The sequence below is a fragment of the Lineus longissimus genome, chromosome 9, assembly GCF_910592395.1.
Source record: "Lineus longissimus chromosome 9, tnLinLong1.2, whole genome shotgun sequence".
NCBI lineage: Eukaryota > Metazoa > Nemertea > Pilidiophora > Heteronemertea > Lineidae > Lineus > Lineus longissimus.
The window spans coordinates 16475387-16485263 of record NC_088316.1 but is presented as its reverse complement, the minus strand read 5'-3'; the positions used below and the strand labels follow the sequence as shown (position 1 = coordinate 16485263).

Sequence of the window (9877 nt, the reverse complement as noted above, 5' to 3'; positions counted from 1 at the left end):
CTGCATAAAGGCTGCTTCAGACAGTTTTATAGTTGGCATGTGGGTTAGCTTTCGACAATTCACGGAGTTCATCTAAAGTGCAATCGGCTCTGCGTCGATAGGCTAGTTATGTATGGAATAAAGAATATAGGCCGCATACAGGCCTTCTGAAGTACGGCAATAGGCCTACTAAGACATTGAATTGTGAACCTCATTATTACGATTTGTGCATATACATGTATACTCTGATGACATAAGCAATTAGGATAATGTCGATGAACAATTCATGCGATAATTCGGACGATGAATGCGCATCGCAAGGATACTCCAGTAACCAGAGTATCAATTACAGTGCCCAGTCCCAGAGGCAATTTGGAGATTTGGGTCGGTCAAGACATGGGGATTCTTCTGCCGGCGGTTCAAAAAGGTTGGTCTCTTACTTAATTAAATTACTGTAGAACCTCTCTATTAAGGACATCCTCGGGACTGACAAGTGCTGTCCTTAATAGAGAGGTGTCCTGATTAGGGAGGTCAAATTGAATGGAAATAACCATTTTGGGACCAAAACTAGTGTCCTTGATAGAGAGGTTGTCCTTAATAGAGAGGTTGTCCTTAATAGTGAGGTTGTCCTTAATAGAGAGGTTGTCCCTAATAGAGAGGTGTCCACTAAGGGAGGTTCTACTGTACTCTGGCTCCCAATAGCCATGGTAGTGAGATTGTTTTGGATCCCCCACTGCCACATCACTGGACCTTCACTGGATCTACACTGGATCCCAATGACCAGGCCCAGATAGCAAAGAATGTGTGGGCCAAATATGGGTCCCAGTGCCATGTCACAAATATGGGTCCACTGTGGGTTACGTATAGGCGAATATAGGCACATTTTGCATATGGGTTTCATATGGGGACCATGTGGGCAGATGTGGGCTCACTGTCATTTGTCACATGTGGGGCCACATGGGATATCACATGGGCAACCTGGGCTGATTGCTCAGGTCAACTAATTAATTACGTTGTACTTATTATGCTCAAAATTAATTAATGAAAATATAGATTAGGGTAATATCAACCAAATAAGTGGGAAGGAAGTGTAAGTTAATTGACTGATTCTGGTTACTAGACTCAAAATGAATTCAAGTCTTTCAGAATGCAAACCATGGGAATAAAACATTACAGAAACATCACATTCTAAATCTTTTCCCATGGTGGCAGTAGTGGCATCAAGGCTCACTGTATTACCCCTTACACCCCCTGCAAAGAGGTGAGTGTCTTACTCATCTCACCCAGGGGTCGCTGGTGGAAACTGGTGCAGCTGGGGGATTTTTATTCGGAATCATTACCACGTGCTGGAGGTGAGGCCTACACTGTTAAACTGCAGAGAAGAAATGAGCTCTAAAGGCCGATGTACAACCATTAACCCATATAGTATGAAAATTATTTTGTAAGAAAATGAAAACTGAAAAGGAAGTCAATCTAGAACCAGTGTAAAACCTACATATGCCTTAAGTTTGCCAACATGGTCCCCATCCGAAAACCCGGGTGCATATTCCACACAGGGTCTGGGTGGGCAAAAGTGGGCCCAAATTTGCCCACTTGGGACCCACATTAATTGCCCACATGGGTACCCATATGGCTGCCCACACTTGCTCATATATCAGCCATTATGGGGCCCATAAATGTTTCTATCTGGGGCGTAGTGACATTCTATTGGATGCCACTGGCCATGGCACATACTGGTACTGGGATGCCACTGGCCATGGCACATACTGGCACTGGGATGCCACTGGGATTTCAATTGTTATCGCACTTGGATCAGACTTGATGACACCATGGAGGTATTATTAAGATCTCCATGTCAATGACACAAAACATGCAACAGGGTAAGCACATGCAACATTACAAAGGGTTAGCATTGCTACCCTTGTTTTTGCAGGGTGTCGCCTTGAACAGCAGCAACCCTGTCCTGTACGGTTATGGCGGCTTCAACATTGCTATCACTCCATGGTTCAGCGTAACCAGGATTACATTTATGCAGAATCTTGGAGGGATCATTGTGGTAAATTAGCCTCATGGTCCTTTAACAAATTTAAAAGGCAACCCATTTGACCAACCCAACATTGTGTATTTCAGACATTACTCCATTACGGACAGCCTGTGTGAGGATGGCGATGAGAGTGAATGTGGCGAAACAAAACGGTTAGTACTGTAAATTACCTGGAACCGTGTTGATAACTTGAAAATGGCCAAAGTTTTGGCATACTGAACTTCCATCGGTATTGCCTCCGTTGCATTGACTGTAAGGTTCGCAATGTCAATACATTGAGGGTCAAAAGGTTTGGGTAAGGGTATCCCAATGGCATAAAGATTCATCCAATATCACTTTAACAAACTTTGGCCTTGAGCACCCTCGATAAAGCCAAGACTGTTGCCATCTGTGATGAAAGGGTTAAGGTGCCCATGTTAGTGTTAAAAATGGAAGTGTATGCAATTAGGTGTGTCATTGCTGTTTCAGGAAATCACGTAACTTGAGTGAAAAGAAGCGTCGGGACCAGTTCAACATGTTGATCCACGAACTCCTTTCCATGGTGTCCCTCAGCAATCGCAAGATGGACAAGACAACCGTCCTTAAAACAGCAATAGCATTCCTCAAGAAACAGAATGGTAAGCTGGCTTGCTGGGGCGGGGAGGTAGGATAAATATTTCTGTATTACCTCGTAGAAATCCCAGAAATGAACTAACACTTTATGTTCACCCCTATCTAGATTGGGTTAATTTAAAAGGGAGTCATAGGATCTTGCATTATCTTGTTACATCTAACATTTTTAAGTAACTAAATCTCCAAGTCCTCCAGAATTCTGCAAGCGACCTCTGCTGTTTGGCCATTCCACTCTTGTTATCTTCATGCATCAATTGGTTTGTTCTAGAGCTCGCAGCGCAATTACATGCTCATGAAATAAAAGAAACATGGAAGCCGTCCTTTCTGACCAATGATGAATTTATGCGGATTATGCTTGACGTAAGTACCCTTGAAGGTTACGATGACAAATTTTACCATTGTATAATTGAATTGTTAATAAATGCAGAACAGCTTCAGGGTGTTATCTCCCTAGTAACAAGTTCAGGGGGGTCTTTCTAGTAGTGAGTTAATTATCACCTAAACAGAGGCGCCCTGTATTATCTCTCCCCTGCGATGCAAGAGTTAGCTTGAAAATCACCCAAAAAGTTGGTGCTGGCAATCAGCAGGTCTCTCAATTCTGGCGCAAAGGTACATTTTCTCCATGAGTCACAATTTTTTAAATGAACGAGTCTGGCACTTTTTGAGCAAAGACTCTGTCCATGAGAAGAGCTAAGTTGAAGTCTTTTATCTTTATTTCTATCCAGGCATCGAGTGCATTTGTACTGGTCATCACAAAAGTTGGGAACATCCTGTATGCTTCAGAGAATATTACATCAGTCATGGGATATCAGGCAGTAAGTATTCTGGAGAACATTGTGTCTCCCTGCAGCTCTTCTTTGCAAACAAGTGATTGTTGTCATTCTGACCTACGATTATAAAATGCTGCAAAAAATCATTATCATTTGCTGCTTGAGCACCACAGTGATAGGTTCTCATGGTAGTCATACAATATGGTTCTGAGTACTAGAAGATACCTGGATCAGTCATCAGTTGAGCCCAGCGGTTTCAGAGTTTTTCTGCTCAGTAGGTGATAATTGTGTCTCTCTTTCAACAGGAGGATCTAATAAACAATTCCATATTTGACTACGTGTATAAAGACGACATTCCTATGCTTTACAACCAATTGACCCAACATCAGCTGGTGGAAAGTGACGACAACATAGCAGATTATCAGCGAGGTATGAACTCTGCCGTTATGCACTTCTGGCTCCCTCTTTGCACTCTGTCTAACTGTACGTCTGCATATCTAATTTGACCCACATATCCGCTGATCGCCAAGGCCAGTGTGCATCTGAAAACTAAGTTATCATAGGTAACACCATGGCATAATCAATTGATTGTTGATATTATTCTGTTCAATATGGGTAGAATTAACCCTTCACAAACTGGAATGGAGCCTTTGCAAACGATTAGCTATGATGCAAATATTACTAGATTTTCAGTGTATGAATGTTGATTTCAGGGGAGAACCAGGTCAACCTGTTATTCCGGATGCGGCAAGCGATCTCGCCGCCTGTCTATCATCTGCTCAGCTGCCAAGGGTGCTTTAGATTCTGGTCAAATAAAGGTGGGTGAGCCAGCCATTTCCTTCCAATTCTATCAAAAAGGTGGAGTCGATGTAATTTTCTTGATAAACTGGTGTAGTACTGTGAACGCCAAATTTTTGGGCCTCTTAATGTGCGATATAACGGCTTGTGTATATATGACATAGACCTTTTCATCGATTTCATCGTTCCTCGGAAGAAAACCTGGTCCTACCATTAAAGAAATATGATCCAGTTGACCATAATATTCTCTGAGATGACCTGTGGTGTGCATGACTGATTACTAACACTGTATTTAATTACAAGTGTTGTAAGTGACATCCTTTTGGTAATGGTGTCATATGAAATCACTGCCTTACCACACAGAATCACGCATGATTTCAACTGCAGATTGTGATCCTTGCAAATAATTCCCAGTTTAGAGAGGCCTATTCAAGACAATGCAGTTTCTTCCTCATTCAGCTAATTCTTCTTGCGTCTTACAGATGTGTTAAACACGACTGGCCTGCCACTGAAATCGACAACATGCTATTGTTGCGTGGTGCAACGGAGTAATCCTGCTTGCATGCACGAATTATCATATCTAGATGAAACTAAAAAGGAGTTTACGTCACGGCAAAGTACAGAATGGAAATTTTTGTTTCTTGATCACCGGTAGGTTGGTTTAGCAATGAGTCACTAAAAGTTATGGTCTGGTGGTTGAAATAGAAATAAAAAGAAAGAGGTACAAAGCTCCTTTCAGGCCCCCCCCCCTTAAAAAGAAAAGAACAATGTTGTAGAAATCATTCCATATGTATTTCAAACAATCTTTGAATAATCATTGACGTTATGGTCGAGGATGCTGCTGTGATGTCAACAAAGTCAATGGCAGCCTCGTTTGACCACTGTTCTTATTATTTTGGCGGAAACGGCCAGCCGAATAAATGTTAAAAGAGTGAAAACAACAAAGACTCTGTATAGAGACATTTACCAACCATTTTATTTTGAAACTGTTGCAGGGGTCCATTATTAATAGGATACCAACTCTTTGAGGTCCTGGGAAACTCCATGTATGACTACATCCATCCAGACGATTTAGAAATGTTGGCAAATTCCCACAAGGAATGTAAGTACATATAGAGGCAGACGTTTCAAAGGATGGGTCCCAGTTGCACAATTGGCATTCAAGACAAACACCAGCATTAAAAGCTCAACTTTAGCTTAATCATCTCCTTCAGTTGATTTCATTTCATTTACAGTAGTGGTGTTTTTCATTTACAAGAGTCGTGTTATAAAATTGTACAGTTAGGCCAAGTCGCAAGTCTGTATATCATGTATATAGTCACCTGTAACCATCTGTTTCTCATTATTGGAACTGGGAAAAGTCAGTCCAGTCACCAAATGTCATTATTAACATTTCATTTTTCAGTATCAGAAACAGGAAAAAGTCAGTCTTGTTACTACCGTTTCTTGACAAAAGGCGAGCAGTGGCTGTGGTTAAAGTCGTCATATTATATATCATATAATCAGTGGAACTCGAAACCGGAATTCATAGTGTGCACCAACACTGTTGTAAGGTGAGTGCAGGAAATTTGATTATAGTACGAAAAATCTTTGCTATGAGCAGCCACAACCCGAATTATAGGATCTTAGAAGATGCAATTTTTCAATCAAGGAGCCTATCATAATATAACTGAAGACAGGCTACCAAAACATAACAAAAATCAGGCACAACAGTTAATCTTGACTCCGTGTTTTACCTTGTGCTAATTGTGATAACGCAGCCATAAGCTCCTTGTGACTATTTTGAAATCAAATTTCAGTTTAACAGTTGCCCAGGCTGCACAGGCTCGAAGACAACAAGCACAGCCACTGCGACAGGTGACTGAATTGTCGGGATGTACATCAACAGTGCCACATGTCAAGAAATCTGATGTGAAGCCTCACACAAAAGGTAATATATCGCAGGAAAGGATATGCTCTTCAAAAAGCGTGTTCATTAAACTCGTTCCTGATATGTTTCCCTTTTAAATCTAGCATGTTTGACTGTCACTGTTACATTTGTGTTTCTCGTTATTCCATACAGGACAAACAGACAATGCTTCCGCCGTATCATTCGTCTACTCAGAAGCAGATGGGAACCAACCTTCTTCATCAACTGCTGATCCAGTCCCGTCTACGAGCAAGGCTGTTCCCACATCGGTAAGTCATTAGGAAAATGGGTCCTTCAGAAAAAACAGGATCCACTGGCATGGTTCTCAACCAGCTTTGGAGAAGCTTGATAAAGTAATATTATCTCCTTCAGTAAAGTCATTTACAATTAACATTAGAACATTAGTACTTACTTTACTCCCATGCCGATTCAGCAATTTGGCTCGGTTCATCAATGTTTAACACCCCTGGTCAAACATTCAATGCCAATTCTACACTTCAAAACTTTTGACATCTTATTTGCAGGTATTTGGTGGGCAGAGTTCGTTGTTGGAACCTATGCCCTCCGGCCAACCAATGACGACCTCCTCCACTTTGAGGAAGGCCAGCTTAGTCAAGATTTTAAGCCTCCCATCCTCTGACTCTGTCACCAAAGTACCGACGACAGTGATCAAAAGTGTGAGTATTTCTGATTCTATTCTAGCTACTAAACCAAAGACCCCAGTCCTCGTTCTCTTTCTCCTTTGGCAACCTTATTGATGATGACCGTTGTTCTTTCAGTCCCTTCTTGGTGGTCACTCCTCCCAGAAGATGCCCACGAGTGGATCAGTATCAGTGGTTGGAGCCCCTGCCTTGTCTAACCAGGTGAGTTGATCACAACCAGGTCTGGATTGTTCAAAACCTTGTTGGCTTTAGCAGAGTCGTTAGTCATGTTAAAATTTGGGATGAAAGAGGTGGCATTTTGAAGGGAACTAAATGTAACGGTTAGGGATGAGGTGAATTTTGTGCTTTGTAACGACCAGGCTCTGGTCCCTGAGGGCAAAAAGCGATCACGAATAACAAAACGGAAATTTGAATGCGTATTTCTTGATAGGCTATTGTAAATGAAAACTGAGAAATCCCATCGTAGAAATACATTTTTAAGATTTTATTCTTATTTCAGGTGTTGACAGTCCGCCAGATCCACTTGACTAAAGCACAAGAACTTTTGTTTCATCAACTGAAGGCGAGATATACCAGTCTGCTGGCGAGGTTATCCAAACAACAGGATGAGCTACATGGTGTTGTTGATATGCTGAATCTTAGTGCGGACACGTTCCTACTACCGGTCAGTGGACAAGGTAAATGCATTGAAAGCAGAAGACCAGCTTACCAGTACTATGTTCTATCATCACTTCCTCTGCACTTGGAGGGATTATTCTTCAGAGAGTATTCCTCCTCCAAGATGGGATGAGTATTTTTACCTGCCACTAGAGTTAGGTGTCAGTTGGTTCGAATTGCCTAGTCTTTGACCAGAGGTTATTCATCACAAGCCACTAATGTTTCTCACTTGGTTGGGTCTTCGCTTGGTCTTGCTAAGGCATCAAGTGCAAAGAAGGGTATTATCATCCTGGCCAGCTGAATCCCAATTACCCAAGCTTTCCCTTTGAATAAAAGGTACAGAAGTATCTCGCTGACAAGAAAATGATTCAGAATCACAGATAACTGCATATACAGATGTGTGCAATCTTTCTGACCATGCTTAATTAACTTAGTCATCTTTAATGTTTCAGACCAGGACCACATTCACCAATTACAGGTTCAAGATCAACAGGCCTTACAGCCACATACGGTACTTGAACAGAGTCACGATATCATGGTACAGGAGCTTGGTCAGCATGCTGTACAAGAGGGACGGAATACGGTAATGCAGGGACAACATTCAGAACAGCAAGGACATCATACGATACAGGAGAGACAATATACAGTAGTTCAGCAGGGACAGCATATGGTACAGCAAGAACAAAATATGGTACTGCAGGGACAACATCTGTTACAGGAGGGACAACACGCAGGAGAGCAGGTGTTACCAGGGCAATCATTATTACAACATCAAGGGCAAGAATTACCTGGACAACCAGTGATACAACAACAGGGCCAACTGGTAATGCAACAACAGACATTACGGGGACAACCTGGGCAACAGACATCAGCTGGCCAGGTTTTACAACAACAGGGTCAACATATGTTGCAGCAGCAGGGACAACAGATAGTGCAAGGGCATCAGACATTAACCCAACATGGGCAACCGACTTTACGGCAACGTGTGCTACAACAGACATTGACCCAACATGGGCAACAGGTTGTACAACAACAGGAGCAGGAGACGTCACAACAACAGGATTTACAAGAACAATTGCCACAGCAACGGGGACAAATTTTGCCACAACCGGTCACCATGGTGCCTGTCAATATAATTTCTCCGGTTGCGCAAAATACAAATAGCCAATTGATTCAGATTATTCCACAACAGACTCGACCAGGTACACCACAAAATCCATTTCATTTTGGTCAGGGTACGAATGTGCGGATACGTGACTTATTACATCAACAGCCTAGATAATGAAGGGTGGAAAAACTTGACAAATTGTTGAATTTGTAAATGAAGAGACCAAAAGTGATTCAAAACTTGTTGAAATATACTGATTTAAAAAACTTGCTATGTTGAGGAAAGTGCTCTGGAAATGATTGAGAAATTTTGAATTTACTTGAGGGGGTCACCGCAGGTGCAGAGAGTCAAAGAAAATCTGTCCTTGCTGCAAGATGGGATAAATACATCTATCAAACCGGGTGCAGCAACGTCCAATTTTGTCTACAGAAAAGGAACCTCACTCGCATAAATCACATGTCACTGTGATAAAAATTACTCGTCTGCAGTGTTCTAAGCTAATCTGCTTGCATTTTTAATTTAGATATTGTTTACTTTTTTAAATGGTTTTCCATTTGAAGATGAATTCTGAGCAATACAGACAAAAATAGTTGTGTGGTAGCTTACATATCAAATCTGTAAATATAGTTGTATAATATTATTAAGAATTCGTAAAGTGATAATTTGAGGTAAATCATAGATTGTGCAAAGGATGGGGGATGAGGAGTAAGTGATGTCCTTTCTGCAGGAGGTTGTCACTTGGGACCGGGCCTTTATTTTGAAAACTAATTCTCCAAGAGGAATTTTGGTAAATAATGTAATTCTTATGATAACCCACCGCTGGATGTGCTACTGTCTTTAATTGACAGTGACTGATGTGAAGCATTCTTGTGTTTTGTACGGGAGCTACTGTTTGGCAATTCAGTATTGTCAAAATGTTAGTTCATCAGCACATCTTATACCCAGAAGATTTGTCAATAATAACATAAGTTGTAGTAAGCTCAAAATTATATTGTTGTTATTTTTGGAAGTTATGATTTCTTTGTTGCAGGCGGCTATCTTCGAGGCCTGGTGAAAATGATGGTGACTGGGGACGGCAAGAAACCCATCTTGAACCATCAAGCCCCATGGAAGGCTATTCCATTCTACCGCACTAGCTTTTGCTCATTACCACGCAATGCTGGTTTCTTTTCAGGACGGCCCCTCGGGACAAAACCACTGCATCAATTGTGACCATCTATGTGGGTACCGGAGCAAAAGGAGAGCTTGATTGAGCACGAGCATCATAGAGTAATTTTTTAGAAATAAAAAAGACAAACGATGTGACAGTGATTCACTGAGTGATGGACTTGCACATGT

At 41.6% G+C, this 9877-nt stretch overlaps 1 protein-coding gene across 1 annotated transcript; it reads left to right on the top strand.

Annotated features, from left to right (window-relative positions):
- The first annotated feature begins 4717 nt into the window (after positions 1 to 4717).
- Positions 4718 to 9451, top strand: LOC135493115 (circadian locomoter output cycles protein kaput-like). Its single transcript, XM_064780045.1, has 9 exons — positions 4718 to 4854; positions 5199 to 5305; positions 5609 to 5756; positions 6003 to 6133; positions 6266 to 6381; positions 6637 to 6789; positions 6892 to 6975; positions 7274 to 7451; positions 7884 to 9451. The coding sequence occupies exons 1-9, from the start codon at positions 4766 to 4768 to the stop codon at positions 8711 to 8713; spliced, it is 1836 nt and encodes a 611-aa protein (XP_064636115.1). The 5' UTR covers positions 4718 to 4765; the 3' UTR covers positions 8714 to 9451.
- Positions 9452 to 9877: the final 426 nt, after the last annotated feature.

Bases quoted from the DNA above. Each gene is read 5' to 3' on its own strand.
- LOC135493115 (XM_064780045.1), top strand. From the start codon at position 4,766: ATGCACGAATTATCATATCTAGATGAAACTAAAAAGGAGTTTACGTCA. The intron at 6,790-6,891 runs GTGAGTATTTCT...TTGTTCTTTCAG, and splicing joins CGACGACAGTGATCAAAAGT to TCCCTTCTTGGTGGTCACTC. The intron at 7,452-7,883 runs GTAAATGCATTG...TTAATGTTTCAG, and splicing joins ACTACCGGTCAGTGGACAAG to ACCAGGACCACATTCACCAA.